The sequence below is a fragment of the Dendrobates tinctorius genome, unplaced genomic scaffold (genome assembly GCF_039654945.1).
Source record: "Dendrobates tinctorius isolate UK_male_01 unplaced genomic scaffold, ASM3965494v1 ptg000004l, whole genome shotgun sequence".
Classification (NCBI taxonomy): Eukaryota; Metazoa; Chordata; class Amphibia; order Anura; family Dendrobatidae; genus Dendrobates; species Dendrobates tinctorius.
In genome coordinates this window covers 42697061-42714586 of record NW_027361672.1, presented here as the reverse complement: position 1 = coordinate 42714586, position 17526 = coordinate 42697061, and the positions used below count along the sequence as shown (strand labels likewise).

General features: G+C 43.8%; 1 protein-coding gene across 1 annotated transcript in view; it reads left to right on the top strand.

Moving 5' to 3' along the window:
• The window catches only part of FARS2 (phenylalanyl-tRNA synthetase 2, mitochondrial), a 478466-nt gene extending 462501 nt beyond the window's left edge, over window positions 1–15965 (top strand). Inside the window, 1 exon segment of the mRNA XM_073567345.1 lies at window positions 15725–15965. Coding sequence (XP_073423446.1) covers window positions 15725–15863 — 139 coding nt within the window. The 3' untranslated portion in view covers window positions 15864–15965.
• Window positions 15966–17526: the final 1561 nt, after the last annotated feature.

Sequence of the window (17526 nt, the reverse complement as noted above, 5' to 3'; positions counted from 1 at the left end):
GTGAAAAACCATCCAAAGTTTGTAATAAAAAATAAACTAAAAATGTCACTGTTTTCCAACACCCAGAGCAAACAACAAACACGCAGTCCCTACATGTGTTGTGGCTGTTGAACATGACAGGACATGCAGCCATGGCGACTAAAGCATTTTTTTCAAGCACGCCAAAAATATTCGATTAGGACACGAGTGTGCTCAGATAATACCTTATCCGATTACGCTCGCTCATCACTAATTACTAGCTAAAATGACATAAGGATCGTATGAATTTACCTAAATGGCAGATACAGCACATCAATCGTACTGAATAATAGTATCTACAGAGTCAAATAAAGTAATCAGCGATATACACCTATACATCTAAAGTATAACCACAAGTCAGTAACAAACGTCTATAATATTTAAAGTGACAAGTGCATATGTAGTACCACCTGATCCTCCTGAAGCTCGGTATGTGTAATTTTTGCCTGGTTCCTAAAGACGCTCCAATATATATGGGGAAAATTAAGTAATTCTGTATGAAATATATATACATGGTTCAAGATAAGTCATGCTGTATAAGATAACCCAGTCCAATGGATGGTTAAAAAACTCTCTATATCATGCCCACTATGAATAAATACAACTAAATTTGAATCTCAACGCATTTCCCCTTTGCTGGTCTCAAAGGTTCATCAGGAGTATGACAAAATAATATTTAGCTTACATTCTCATCAGAAGATCACTCTTACCTATCACAGGCACGGATATATAAAGGTAAAGTAGTGTATACATAGGGGTTCTTAGCTTACGCCTTTAGTGGGAAGTTCTCCTAGATAGGCACCTAGTGTAGTCAGGGGTGGATTAAGGGTAGCCAGGGCCCGGGGCAGTTCAGACTCTGTGGGCCCCCCTCATCACGTGACGGGGGTCACGAATCGTAGAGCCACACTCTACATAGAGAATAATGGGGCCTCCAGCACCGACCTCCACCCGCAGAGCCACACTCCACATAGAGAATAATGGGGCCTCCAGCACCGACCTCCACCCGCAGAGCCACACTCCACATAGAGAATAATGGAGCCTCCAGCACCGACCTCCACCCGCAGAGCCGCACTCCACATAGAGAATAATGGAGCATCCAGCACCGACCTCCACCCGCAGAGCCGCACTCCACATAGAGAATAATGGAGTCTCCAGCACCGACCTCCACCCGCAGAGCCACACTCCACATAGAGAATAATGGGGCCTCCAGCACCGACCTCCACCCGCAGAGCCACACTCCACATAGAGAATAATGGAGCCTCCAGCACCGACCTCCACCCGCAGAGCCGCACTCCACATAGAGAATAATGGGGCCTCCAGCACCGACCTCCACCCGCAGAGCCGCACTTCACATAGAGAATAATGGAGCCTCCAGCACCGACCTCCACCCGCAGAGCCACACTCCACATAGAGAATAATGGAGCCTCCAGCACCGACCTCCACCCGCAGAGCCGCACTCCACATAGAGAATAATGGGGCCTCCAGCACCGACCTCCACCCGCAGAGCCACACTCTACATAGAGAATAATGGAACCTCCAGCACCGACCTCCACCCGCAGAGCCGCACTCCACATAGAGAATAATGGAGCCTCCGGCACCGACCTCCACCCACAGAGCCGCACTCCACATAGAGAATAATGGGGCCTCCAGCACCGGCCTCCACCCGCAGAGCCGCACTCCACATAGAGAATAATGGAGCCTCCAGCAGCGACCTCCACCCGCAGAGCCACACTCCACATAGAGAATAATGGAGCCTCCAGCACCGACCTCCACCCGCAGAGCCGCACTCCACATAGAGAATAATGGAGCCTCCAGCACCGACCTCCACCCGCAGAGCCGCACTCCACATAGAGAATAATGGAGCCTCCAGCACCGACCTCCACACGCACTCCACATAGAGAATAATGGAGCCAGCCTCCAGCACTGACCTCCACCCGCAGAGCCGCACTCCACATAGAGAATAATGGGGCCTCCAGCACCGACCTCCACCCACAGAGCCGCACTCCACATAGAGAATAATGGAGCCTCCAGCACCGACCTCCACCCGCAGAGCCACACTCCACATAGAGAATAATGGAGCCTCCAGCACCGACCTCCACCCGCAGAGCCGCACTCCACATAGAGAATAATGGAGCCTCCAGCACCGACCTCCACCCGCACTCCACATAGAGAATAATGGAGCCTCCAGCACTGACCTCCACCCGCAGAGCCGCACTCCACATAGAGAATAATGGGGCCTCCGGCACTGACCTCCACCCGCAGAGCCGCACTCCACATAGAGAATAATGGGGCCTCCAGCACCGACCTCCACCCACAGAGCCGCACTCCACATAGAGAATAATGGAGCCTCCAGCACCGACCTCCACCCGCAGAGCCGCACTCCACATAGAGAATAATGGGGCCTCCAGCACCGACCTCCACCCGCAGAGCCGCACTCCACATAGAGAATAATGGGGCCTCCGGCACTGACCTCCACCCGCAGAGCCGCACACCACATAGAGAATAATGGGGCCTCCAGCACCGACCTCCACCCGCAGAGCCGCACTCCACATAGAGAATAATGGAGCCTCCAGCACCAACCTCCACCCGCAGAGCCGCACTCCACATAGAGAATAATGGGGCCTCCGGCACTGACCTCCACCCGCAGAGCCGCACTCCACATAGAGAATAATGGAGCCTCCAGCACCGACCTCCACCCGCAGAGCCGCACTCCACATAGAGAATAATGGAGCCTCCAGCACTGACCTCCACCCGCAGAGCCGCACTCCACATAGAGAATAATGGGGCCTCTGGCACTGACCTCCACCCGCAGAGCCGCACTCCACATAGAGAATAATATTATTATAGAAGGATAGGGAAAATGAAGGGAGGTCAGCTCACCAGTCTCGGTTGCGATCCATAATCCTCCTGCGCACGGAGTCACCTTGATCAGGGGTGTTGACTGAAGCAAAATAAAGAATGGAATCTCCAGCGCTGGACTTCAGTTAAAAATACATCATTTATTGTAAATTCTTAAAATAGAACAGAAAAAAGTATGGATAAGGACATACAGGCAGATGGGGTCTCTGGTGGTCTCCAACCAACGCGTTTCGACCTAGAGGGTCTTACTCATGGTTCATGAGTAAGACCCTCTAGGTCGAAACGCGTTGGTTGGAGACCACCAGAGACCCCATCTGCCTGTATGTCCTTATCCATACTTTTTTCTGTTCTATTTTAAGAATTTACAATAAATGATGTATTTTTAACTGAAGTCCAGCGCTGGAGATTCCATTCTTTACATAGAGAATAATGGAGCCTCCAGCACCGACCTCCACTCGCAGAGCCGCACTCCACATAGAGAATAATGGAGCCTCCAGCACCGACCTCCACCCGCAGAGCTACACTCCACATAGAGAATAATGGAGCCTCCAGCACCGACCTCCACCCGCAGAGCCGCACTCCACATAGAGAATAATGGGGCCTCCAGCACCGACCTCCACCCGCAGAACCGCACTCCACATACATGGCTGCTCTCAGTGCTCTGTGCTGTGCGCACAGGACCTGTGATGAGGTCACAGGAGGGGAGGAGACAGGGGTCACATGATCAGTGGCCCTGACACCTTACCTCCTGTGATCTCATCACAAGCCTTTGCACGCTACCAGCAGCATCAGCGTTCACGCTACTTGTAGATGCTGCTGGTAGCAGAGCACATAATGCCGCCCCCACGGTCACTCACTTTTAGGTGGGGAGAAGATGGAGTGCCATTGCAGCAGCCAGCAGGAATGTGGTGGGGGCCCCCTTAGAAGCTCTTGTGGTGGGGGCCCCGGGGCTGAAGCCCCGCCTGCCCTGCCTATAATCCGGCCCTGCACGGTGGCGGATTATAATGGGGCAATTTACTGGCCTGGGCTGTGGGCCCCTTAACCCCACTGGGCCCGGGGCAACTGCCCAAATTGACCTCATTATAATCCGCCACTGAGTGTAGTGATATATTGGTGGTTCAGTGCTGCTGTTGGTGGAGCACTGAATTAGTTATGGTGTTGCACTGACAATCTTGCTTAAGTAATTTTCATTAAAGTCATGGTTGTAAGGTAGTAGTATTGTCTGTGATGTAGAATGTCATGCTATGCAAGGAATACAGCTGGAAGTGCATTGTCACACCCCAGTGCACTTCCAGACTTAACTTCAAAAACGCAATTATTTTCACTGCTGGAGCAGTTTTGGGTTAAAAAAGGGATCAACTAGCTTGTTTTTTAAAGGGCTACACAAACATATAAATTGTTTGGAGGAGTGAGGGGGTTAAAGTTTCTGACAAAGCCGAACATAAAAAATGTTTTCCTTTTTTCACCTATGCCCCTTAGAATAAAGTTCTATCCATGATGGCACAACAGGTTGGATAGTGAGGTACCAGTTTACAGGTTTTTTGGGCACTTCCAATTGTTATTTTATGTCATTATCTGATCTACAACAATGGATACAGCTACTTTGTACCTGCTGTACAAATGCAGAAAAACTCATATGCAACTCGTTCTTGAACTAAGTTGGAAACATAAGTCAGCTCACTCAGTTGTTCAATGCAGGTCCATTTTCCTAATCTGCAGCAACCAGCTGATATCTCTGTGTGATACCACATCTGGTCATGAGTTGCTCCCAAGAGTGAATACAGTGCCAAACAGATGATTCATACAGCGGCACAGAAAATTTTGGTTTCTCTGTGGTACATTACCACAGGTATATCTTGTGCCATAGTACTGGCTACAAAGTCAGGCGAATGAGACCTAAGTGTATGTTCGCTTTAGGGTTATTATGACATTTCAGTCAATATCAGTTCTTATGTCATATACTATTTTCATTTTCACATTTTATATCATTCGTTTTTACAAGCTGAGCTTCATGTAGTAGTTCATTTATAACTGTACCACAGTGTATTGTTTTTCAATAATTGTTTTTATTTCTAATTATTACACAACTGAATTATTGTTGTATTTAGTGTCGGTGCCGATTACCGTATTTTTCGGACTATAAGACACACCGGACCATAAGACGCCCCACAATTTTCAGAAGGAAAATAGGGGAAAAAATGTGTCAAATGGGGGTCCGTTTTATAGTCCAAATTCAGCTTACCTGGAAAGAGATCCGGCACAGGTGGAGGAGTGGTCACAAGGGTCATTTAGTGGTTCAGGCTGGTGCGGTGGCGGCGGCTCTGCTGGGGCAGGTGGGCTGTGCTGGGGCAGGTTGGTTGTGCTGGGGCAGCTGGGCTGTGCTTGGGCAGCTGGGCTGGGGCAGCTGGGCTGGGCTGGGGCAGGTGGGCTGTGCTGGGCTGGGGCAGCTGGGCTGGGCCAGCTGGGACAGGTGGGCTCTGTGGGGTGAGGATGGTGGCGGGCTGTGCTCCGGTGCAGGGGCGGCAGCTCTGCCGGCATTTCCTCGAAGCCCGGAGACGAGATTCAAATCTCGGCAAAGAGATCTCGTCCCCCGAGATCTCGGGACGAGTTCTGAACCAGCGCATGCGCCGTCCCCGGACCGGCGGCCATCTTCCCAGCGTCCATGTTCCCGGAGGCCACCGCAACATGGCAGAAGCCAGCAATGGATGTGCGGAGGCCTCCGGGCTTCGAGGAAATGCCGGCGGAGCCCCCCACGGAGCACAGAGAGCCGCTACCCCTGCACCGGAGCACAGCCTGCTGCCACCACCGCACCACAGAGTCCCGCGGCACTCACACCAGCCACCAACCATGGACAGATGTAAGTATATTGCGACCATAAGACGCACCCCCCACTTTCCCCAAAAATTTTTGGGGAAAAAAGTGTGCCTTATGGTCCGAAAAATACGGTACTTTTAGTGCAGGTTAAATTTAATAAGCATTTATACTTAACTCGTATAAGTTAGATGCCACTTTGAGTAGTAATACTTTGCTACAACTGCGATCATCGAGTACAAGGTTTAAATGATCAGCATCTCATGAGGCTACAAGGTTCATTCGAGGGATCTCATTGCAGAACACCAAATATTATTGCTATACTAATAATGAACATGTCTGACTCTCCATCAACAGAGCCTCACCGTGGAATACCGTATTTTTCGGACTATAAGGCTAGTTTCACACTAGCGTTTAAACGACGCGCGCACGGCGCCGCTAAGCCACGCCCCCTGCCGGCTCCCTGCCCGCCCCTTCCTGTTATCGCCTCCTCCGAGCGCAGAGGGCTGCATGCATTATGCGCACCCTATCTTTAGCATAGGGTGCGCAGGCCGTGCGCAACTATGAATATAGCGTGCGCTGCGCATTTTTGAATGTGCGCCGTGCGCGCCAAAATACAACATGCTGCGTTCGGCGCGCACGGCGCACCTCCAAAAATGCGCAGCGCACGCTATATTCATAGTTGCGCACGGCCTGCGCACCCTATGCTAAAGATAGGGTGCGCATAACGCATGCAGCCCTCTGAGCTCGGAGGAGGCGATAACAGGAAGGGGCGGGCAGGGAGCCGGCAGGGGGCGTGGCTTAGCGGCGCCGTGCGCACGTCGTTTAAACGCTAGTGTGAAACTAGCCTTAGACGCACTTTTTTCCCAAAAAATTTTAGGGGAAATGGGGGTGCATCTTATAGTCAGAATATACTTACAAATACTGTGGCTGCAGCAGGAGCCAGGTGCTTCTGCGGTGATCCCAGTCCTACGCTGCCTGACGATGATCACCCTACCTTCCCAGGTTGGTGTGGAAGGTTCGGCAGTGGTGCTCTGTGGGCGGGGGGGCTCTGCTGACATTTTGTGAAAGCCCGGAGGCCCTGCACGTCCATTGCTGCAATGCAGTGGCTTCTGGGAAAATGACCAGGTTGAGATCTCGGCAATGAGATCTCGTCCCAAGATCTCGGGACGAGATCTTGTTGCCGAGATCTCCATCTGAGTATGCTTTGCCCGGTGATCATTTTCCCGGAGGCCACCGCATCGCAGCAATGGACATGCAGGGCATACAGGTTTTCACAAGATGCCGGCGGAGCCCCCCGCACCACAGAGCACCACCGCCAAACCTGCTGCACCTGCCCCACCAGCCTGGGATGGGATTTCCCGGAGGCCACCGCATTGGAGCAATGGATATGCGGGGCCTCTGGGCTTTCACAAGATGCCAGTGGTGCCCAGAGCACCACTGCTGAACCTGCTGCATCAGCCTGGGATGGGATTTCCTTGAGGCCAGCGCACGTGCCGCACCAACCTGGGGTGGGAGTCATATCGCCGGACCACCGAACATCTCCTGTGACTCCGCTCTACTAGGGCTGCTGATCCCCTGGGTAAGCTGAATTCATACTATAAGATGGATCCCCATTTGACACATTCATTTTTTTTACCCTATTTTCCTTCTGAAAATTTGGGGTGCGTCTTATAGTCCAAAAAATGCGGTAATTTAGGTAAAAGTCAAATAGTTAGTTTGTAACATCCTTGCCCTTCAGTGTTATATATGTTTTGTATTCATTATTTACATACAGATTGTGTGATTAATTGTAATGGATGAGTTACAGTGAATATATAACTGACCAGATACTGAGCTACAACATTCCAATAAATTGGCACAATGCCTCTGACGGTCCAGCCATGGAATTTGTATGTTTTTATGTTTAAAGTAAAAAAAAAAAAAAAAACAGCAAATGATGCAGATGAGTACCAGTAGTCAAAGATGGGCACAGAGACTACAAACATTTCACAACCAATGTGATTAATATCAGACACTTCTTTTGAGTTACAGATCTGAAATTGAAAATAAGAGGATTATGAAAAATGAGAAAGAATCAACAAAGAAAATGAGAAAGACAAAAACTTTTAGTATTTTGTATATGAAATATTTTATTAAAAAACAAACCAAACAAACTTAGTTCTGATTATGGTTTTCAGCAGTAATTGTTTTAAAGTAAAGTAGTAATATGTTTTATAGGCACAATTTAACCCCTTAACGACCGCCGATACGCCTTTTAACGGCGATAATTAAGGGTACTTTAAACCACAGCGCCGTTAATTCACGGCGCTGTGGAGTAAGTAAATAGCGCCCCCCAGTGTCGGATTTTTTCCGGGGTCTTGGCTGCCGGGGGTAGCCGAGACCCCAGAGAACATGAATTGGGTCGGTTTTTACCGACCCCGCTTTTGCGATCGCCGTTATTAACCCTATAACGGCGATCGTCAAAAAAAGCCGCGATTTTGCATTTAATTTCTCTTTCCTCTGATGTGATCGCACATCAGAGGAGAGAGAAATAGGGTCCCCGATCCCCACCCTGTACCTCCCGGTGGTCCTGGATTCCCTCCTGGTGGTCTTCTGTCCCGCCGGCGTCCTCCAGTGGGCGCCGCCTTCTTGGATCTGGAAGAAAATGGCGGGCGCATGCGCAGTGCGCCCACCGCAAATCTGCCGGCTGGCAAAATCCATTCATTCATTTTGATCACTGTGATAAACTATTGAGGAAAAAAATTATTTTTAATTTTCACGGCTCTACGTCTATAAACTTCTGTGAAGCACTTGCGGGTTCAAAGTGCTCACGACATATCTAAATAAGCCCCTTCAGGGGTCTAGTTTCCAAAATGGGGTCACTTGTGGGGGGGTTTATACTGTTTAGGCACATCAGTGGCTCTGCAAACGCAACATGATGCCCGCAGACCATTCCATCAAAGTCTGCATTCCAAAATGGCGCTCCTTCCCTTCCGAGCTCTCCCATGCGCCCAAACAGTGGTTCCCCCCACATATGGGGTATCATCGTACTCAGCACAACTTGCACAACAACTTTTGTGGTCCAATTTCTCCTGTTACCCTTGAGAAAATAAAACATAGCGGGCTAAATTATCATTTTGGAGGAAAAAAAGTAATTATTTTATTTTCACTGCTCTGCGTTATAAACTTCTGTGAAGCACTTGGGGGTTCAAAGTGCTCACCACACATCTAGATAAGTTCCTTAAGGGGTCTAGTTTCCAAAATAGTGTCACTTGTGGGGGTTTTTCACTATTTAGGCACACCAGGGGCTCTCCAAAAGCGACATGGCGTCTAATCTCAATTCCAGCCAATTCTGCATTGAAAAAGTCAAACGGTACTCCTTCCCTTCTGAGCTCTGCCGTGCGCCCAAACAGTGGTTTACCCGCACATATGGGGTATCAGCGTACTCAGGACCAATCACACAACAACTGTGGGGTTATGATTTCTCCTGTTACCCTTGTAAAAATAAAAATTTGTGGGCGAAAAGGTCATTTTTGTGGAAAAAAATGATTTTTTATTTTCACGGCTCTACGTTATAAACTTCTGTGAAGCACTTGAAGGTTCAAAGTGCTCACCACACATCTAGAAAAGTTCCTTAACCCCTTAATGTCCAATGATGGACACTGTCCGTCATCAGACATCTCCCCTGCTTTGATGAGGGCTCCGGCGCTGAGCCCGCATCAAAGCCGGGACATGTCAGCTGTTATGAACAGCTGACATGTGCCCGCAATAGGCGCAAGCGGAATCGCCGTCCGCCCGCGCCTATTAACTAGTTAAATCCCGCTGACAGCGGGCATTTAAATAGCATTTCCGGCCGCCGTGCCGGAAATGACCTCATCGCTGACCCCCGTCACGTGATCGGGGGTCAGCGTCATGTTGCCTGGACAGCCAGAGGTCTCTATGAGACCTCTATGGTTGTTCCAGGCATATGGCTTTCAGCGCCACCCGGTGGTCGTCGCTGAAAGCACAGCAGTAAATTTGCTACATATGGGCGATCTGCCCATCGCCCATATGTAACAGAGCCGATCGGGTTCCGCATGCTTCTAGCCTCCTATGGAGGCTATTGAAGCATGCCAAAAGTAAAAAAAAAATGTTTAAAAATAAAAAAAAATTAAAAAAACCTAAAAGTTCAAATCACCCCCCTTTCGCCCCAATCAAAATAAAACAGTAAAAAAAATCCCACATACACATATTAGGTATCGCCGCGTTCAGAATCGCCCGATCGATCAATAAAAAAAAAGCATTAACCCGATCGCTAAACGGCGTAGCGAGAAAAAAATTCAAAACGCCAGAATTACGTTTTTTTGGTCGCCAAGACATTGCATTAAAATGCAATAACGGGCGATCAAAAGAACGTATCTGCACGAATGTGGTTTCATTAAAAACGTCAGCCCGGCACGGAAAAAATAAGCCCTCACCCGACCCCAGATCATGAAAAATGGAAACGCTACGGGTCTCGGAAAATTGCGCAATTTTTTTTTTTTTTAGCAAACTTTGGAATTTTTTTTCACCACTTCGCTAAAAGAGGACATAGACATGTTTGGTGTCTATGAACTCGTAATGACCTGGAGAATCATAATGGCAGGTCAGATTTAGCATCTACGCACTTGGAATTTTTTTTCCTGTATTCGAGTACACGACATGGTAAAACCAATGGTGTCATTTAAAAGTACAACTCGTCCCGCAAAAAATAAGCCCTCACATGGCCATATAGACGGAAAAATAAAAAAGTTATGGCTCTGGAAAGAAGGGGAGGGAAAAATGAAAATGCAAAACCAAAAATACCCCTGGTCGTTAAGGGGTTAATGGGTCTAGTTTCCAAAATGGGGTCACTTGTTGGGGGTTTCCACTGTTTAGGAACATCAGGGGCTCTCCGAATGCAACATGGCATCCGATCTCAATTCCAGCCAATTCTGCGTTGAAAAAGTCTAATGGCGCTCCCTCCCTTGCGAGCTCTGCCATGTGCTGAAAAAGTGGTTTACCCCCACATTTTGGGTATCAGCGTATTCAGGAGAAATTGCACAACAAATTTTGTGGTGGATTTTCTCTTTTAACACTTGTGAAAATAAAAAAAATTGGTTCTGAAGTAAATATTTTGCAAAAAAAAGTTAAATGTCAATTTTTTCCTTCCACATTGCTTCAGTTCCTGTGAAGCACGTAAAAGGTTAATAAACTTCTTGAATGTGGTTTTGAGCACCTTAAGGGGTCTAGTTTTTAGAACGGTGTCACTTTTGGGTATTTTCTGCCATGTACACCCCTCAAAATGACTTTAAATATGATGTGGTCCCTAAAAAAAAATGGTTTTGTAAATTTTGTGTTGAAAATGAGAAATCACTAGTCAAATTTTACCCCTTATAACTTCCTAACAAAAAAAAAAATTTGCCTCCAAAATTGTGCTGATGTAAAGTAGACATGTGGGAAATGTTATTTATTAATAAATTTGTGTGATACATCTCTCTGATTTAAGGGCATAAAAATTTAAAGTTTTAAAATTGCAAAATTTTCAAAATTTTCGCCATATTTCCGTTTTTTTCATAAATAAACACAAGACATATCGAAGAAATTTTACCACTAACATGAAGTACAATATGTCATAAAGAAACAGTCTCAGAATCAGCGGGATCCGTTAAAGCGTTCCAGAGTTATAACCTCATAAAGTGACAGTGGTCAAAATTGTAAAAATTGCCATGGTCATTAAGCTGCAAACTGGCTCTGTCACTAAGGGGTTAATTCACTGTATTCATTTACATGGACATGGGCGATTGCTTTTACCAGTCAGCATCACTAAGATGTATGAAGAGTGACCTCTGGAACACTGACGTAGGGTTGTCATGTATCAAAATCATCTTTGATTCTTAAAATATTTTGAAATGTGCAAATTTGTCACACATTTTTATTGAACTGAAATTAGGCTATTTTCTAGATGTTCTAGGTCCCTCTGGTCTGCTGAATTTTTTATTTAGTGCTATATATTGCTATATGACAGAATATGTTCTTCCAAATTAATATAAATTCCTTCAAATTATTCATTTTTACAAAAATGGAATGGAACGAAGAATGAAAATCATGCATGGCCAAGCATGACAGCTATATATAAAGCGAAGTCAATTTGTCTAACTGCAGGGTGTTCTTTACAATCAATACAAATATAGTAGCATAGTGCCGCAAAAAAAGCGGTCTATAGGAGCGCTAAAGGAGAGGCAAAGACCAATAAAAAAGTTTGAAACTCAGCTTTTAATCTTAATCCAATACCCACAACGCGTTTTCACGGTCACAGCCGTCTTCCACAGGTGGAATGAAGGAAGCATCCATTGTTACAGCCTTTAAAGGTAGCCCCAATTGGAACAACCCACAGTCCTATGCAACCTCCCCTTAGTATTACACGTTAACCTATTACATCCCCAATAAAACCATTAAAAAAACTTATTCACGATTCATTGTACATATTGCAGATTACAACATTCAACCACATCAATAGTCCATAAAACAACAACCCCCTTTTTAAAAAAAAAAAAAAACACTTCTCAAAAAATTAAAAAAAAAAAATGTTTCCTTTTCCTTTCCTCCCCTCTTCTTTCTTTCCTCTTCCTTTCCCTTCCTCTCTTCTTCCCTTTGAAAATTTTTTTCTTATTAAAAATTTACAATTTACACATAAAAAGAGAAATCAATCATAATCACTGAACTGTTGACCCTACCTGGAGACTTTTTCTATAGTGAGATTGAGTCCCTCTGGATATAACATCCCCAACTTAAACATCCAGTAACTTTCTCTTCTAATAAGGTTACTCAGCCTCTCATCACCAGACTCCTTGATATGATCAATAATGGTCAATCTTATCTTCCCTGGATCCTTAGTATGACTCCCTGCAAAATGTCGGGAAACACTATGTAATTGGTAGCCCGAACGGATGTTCTGTCTGTGCTTGTTCAATCTTGCATGTGCTGTTTGAATGGTCCTTCCCACATATTGGAGCCCACAAGGGCATTCCAACAAATAGATTATATATGTGGACTGACAAGTAACCCTATGCTTGATCTGGAATGTCTCATTAGTGGTGTTAGAATGAAAATTCCTTGCATTATCCTGAATCACTTCACAACACAAGCATTTGGGTATTTTACATGCAAAACAGTCCCAGCTGCCATTATCATTTTCATATGATGTTTTATATTTTTGAGTTATCTTACTTGGTGCTATCAAATTTTTTAAACTTCTATTTCTTCTATAAATAATATTTGGTTTGTCGGGAATCATTGGGGCCAAAAGAGGATCTCCTTGTAAAATGAACCAATGTTTCTCCAACAATTTACGCACAATTGATCTAGAATGACATAAGATAGTTATCAAACTCCATTTATTCCTCTCCATATTTACCCCAGGTGTTCTATTTTTCTCCTCTATTTTTCCTGTCATTCTAGATCAATTGTGCGTAAATTGTTATATCAGGCTTTCCAGATATGTTCCTACTATGAAGGTCTAAGCATTCCTAAATAACTCTTTGTAACAAATCCCTTGTTTTGATTTCACCCTTTTTCTCCAAGAACTATAGCTATTTTATTTTGCCAGCATCATAGCCATATAGGTAGGAATGATCAGTTCAATGCAAATCTAATCTGTGTCAAGTTTTGTGAAATTCGAATGACCTGTCAAATTTGAATAATTCGCTAGTATCTAGTAGCACCCCCTTTTGCAAGTATCACAGCTTGTAAACTTTTTTTATAGCCAGCCAAGAGTCTTTCAACTCTTGTTTGTGGGATTTTCAACGATGTTCAGATCAGGGGACTGTTAGGGCCATTGTAAAACCTTCAGCTTGCACCTTTTGAGGTAGTCTATTGTGGATTTTGAGGTGTGTTTAGGATCATTATCCATTTGTAGAAGCTATCCTGTTTTCAACGTCAACTTTTTTTTTTACAGATGGTGTTATGTTTGCATCAAGAATTTTTTGAAATTTAATTGAATCCATTCTTCCCTCTACCCATGAAATGTTCCCTGTGCCACTGGCTGCAACACAATCCCAAAGCATGATTGATCCACCCCCATAGTTAATAATTGGGTGTGAGCAGACTGAATACACTTGGACACATGATATTTTTCACTATTTGGCTTGACTTTTTAATTTTGAATATTTTATAGTCATTCTGAAATGGCTTATCAGTGTTACAAAACCAGCCTCATCAGGATTAAGTGATCTATTAAAAAATATATTTGCAGTATTATGAAGTCTGGGCACAGATCTTCTTAAATGTCACCATTTAGTTTACCATATAATGTATTGATAAATGGAAATAGGAAATAAAAATGGTTGTTGAGTGGTACTGGTTATTGACGAAAAACAAAAAATACAATTCCTCAAATGTTAATAATTTGGCGTTTAGAGACTATTTTTGTCAGAATTTAAAAAGTTTATTAACTTGGCGGCTTAAGGTGGAGTCTTCAGTAGGTCCCAGTCTGTGCTGACAACCCATTGGTACCCACTAGTTAACTTGTGGGAAGTCAGGGGAGATCATGGAGTCACACAGGGCCCCTAACTGATTAGATGCCTTGGTTGGTGTAACACATCCACCACCTGCTGTGTAAGAACCATTCTTTATATACTTGTACCTAACATATGAAGAACATGTTGGGAAGGCAATAAAAGGAAAATGTTATTTTTCTTTATTTTCTGTAAAGTCTGCTTATTTTGTTCATGGGTTATGTCTGCCCCATTTCCTCTTGGTTTAGTCTCATTTACTGTCCTAATGTCTATTACTCAAATTGCGTCAAACTTAATGGGCTTCCTGATGACTTTCATGATTAAACAGAATCTGCTCCTGGCATTTCATCTAAAATTTGATTTCAGTGTTTGTTGAAATATAAGGGAAGCCTTATGGAAGAAAAATAGTTGCGTAAACTTGCTAAAACATTTGGTAGATTTTAGTCGATGACCCGCTTTTTGCCTGGTACATAATTTGGACTATAAAATTAAAAATAGCAATGTGGCGCTCCCAGCAAAAAGTGGTCTGTTGTAGAGACTAAATAATTAGCTCGCAACACAAATTCAGCAGGTTAATGGATATTGACTTCCATCTGTGTCTCCATCTGCCTAAAAGTTTGATCACTTCATAAACTTCATTGAAAAAAGTAGAAATGTTTCCTTTCGACTAAACTTTTGTACTTTTGACTCATTTACATTACTATGTAATCAGACATGTATGAAATACCCTAGAAACTGTTTATTTAGAGAGAAGTAGAAGGCGTTCATATTTTGTACTAATTTCTACTCAAGTTAATGAATTGTAATGATGAACTGTTAAATTAGGATTTCTTTTAATAAAAAAGCTCTTAATTTTGCTAAACAAGTCTAACAATGTTTGTGTATTTTGCTGAATTCTTCGTTTCACCAAAAGAGATCATTTCACATTGGGCATAAAGTTTCATCGATAGGCAAAAAGTTTTAGAACAAGAAAAAGCTGTGAAATTGATGCAAAAGTTGGGGCGCCCTTTCATTTTCAAGACTGGTGGGTGTCATGGCAGTCAGACTCCCTGTGATCACAGAATGTTGCTATATTCTGTGTGTGCAATATGCTGAGTGCTTTTCATGCTATATTTTAAAGAAAATTTCTGGATTTCCTCCCTGGCCGTAGTCAAAAAATTGACTTTTTATATCGGCCTTGTAGAGAGTTTCCTATTCCCTACAGTGAGACATATCTTATTAAAGGGATTCTGTCGTTTTTAGATTTTATGATCTTAAAAGAGCAGAGTTATTTATAAACTTGCACTAGATATGTTTCTTTAATTTCTGTAGAAACAACATTTTCTGCAATTGTTCAGAGATTTCATCAGTCCCTTTTTCGAATAGGGCTCACAATCTAAACTCTCTATCTCACACCCACTAATTCCAATTTCATGAATTATCTACCCTCAGTTCTATAGTTAGTGCCAGAACTTGACTGTAGTCTGTATTTCAGTGTGGTGGAAATGTTGAAATGGTGTCTTTATATAATTTCTAACTGTTTGACTTTCTTTCTCTTCCAGGACCAAGAGAATCAGCCATTGTTACCGAATTAAATATCGACACATGGAGCACACCCTGACGCAGACAGAAGTCAGCCTATTACATAAGAAAATTGGCATCTTGGCGATAGCGGAGTTGGGAGTGGAAGGAAGATTTTAATATGTTGTATTTGCAAATTTTGTTTCTTTGATGCAAATTATGTAAAATGCCATTTGTTTAAGGTCAGGTATATGACTTCAAATATAACCATATCTGATTAAAGATGCTTTTCATGCTGTTTCTTTTGTAACATGAACTTCTGGGTCATCTTATTTACATCTTCAAACTTAGTTGAGGTTAAAGAGGTTTTCTCATCTCAAACTTATGATATGCCATCACTATATGATTGTTGGCTGTCCATCATCAGAGACTGCAATGATCTTGACAATGAAGTGAAGCAATCCTGGTGTCTCCCTATTTCCATTCTAATTTTTCCCTGCTTAGCGTCACCACTGGCTACAAAGTGGCTCAAGGAACTAAAAGCAGCCCCATGTCCCTTAGGGTCATTGGCTGGGGACACTTTAGGACAGCACACTGTTCCTTTAAGAGGGCGGGAACGCATGCATGTGTGCTGTGTGCAGACACTGTAGCAGGAGAAGGAGGAGGGAAAGCAGGATGGGGGCTGCTGCGTCAAGTCGGCTTTCCTGCTGAGGGAGGTAGGGCGCGTACAGAGACGTCGGCACTATATTGGGGATCACTAGGACTGCCTCATTCTAAGTATTGATCAAGATCGCAGAGTTCAGATCTACAGTGATTATAAACTTTTGCAGTAATTTATCATCACTTTAGGAGATTGGAAAATCCCTTTAAGTAGAAGAAAATCTACTATCAACTGTTATTATCAGACACAATCATCAAGCCAAACTTTTATACTTTAATATTTTTTAATGCTGTCATAAGGAAATTTGACACATAAGACCAGTGTGTCTAACTGTACCTGTGTTGGCCTTTTGCCACATACCTCACATCAATTTTTTTGATCTGTTAATTTTACTTCTGTCTCCTCTGCCCTCACACTTTGTTCATGTCCCCCCAGCAAGCTAGGCACAGATACAAGAATTTTTCCTCTTTTTAGTAATTATTATTGATTTTGATCATTACAACAAAGTAAATGTATTGCTGATCATGAGCACCTTCATGAATGTACAAACAACATCTTGTGATGTAGATGTTGCTCATATCTCAGGCACATACCACACTCCTGTTCAGCACTTCAGCATAAGCAATACAAATGCCAATGTTTAGCCACTAGAATTAATAACAGTAAATTCTTCTTTATATTTTGATAGCCACTAAAATCCCAGCAGAGAAAACATTTCCAAAAAGTAGGCAAAGCAGACCTACATATTTCAAGAGACTAACCACCATTAATCATGGTTACACCTGTATACACAGCTGATAACACAAGGACCAGTCCTCACAATACTCAGTGTTGCAGCTGACCCTGCTCTCCCTTCCTTCACATTGACCTTTGCACATGCTCATTAGATGCCTCAAAACACATGACAGGATTTAAATCCGCCAATTACAGCTCAATTGTATGGGGATTTCCTGAAGTATGAGTCTAATGTAACCTCAGTGGCCAGTTTGAAAATTGCAAGGTTTCTAATTTTTATTTTTCATATAGATCGTAGTATGGAAATAAAATTGCCAACATTTTTATAAAAATATATTTAACACAAAAAACTTATTTAAAAAGTTGTTCATTTTTTGACTACACATTCCTTTCAGAGCCCCATATGCATTATATACCAGTCAACAGATATCTTTCCTACTCCTAGTT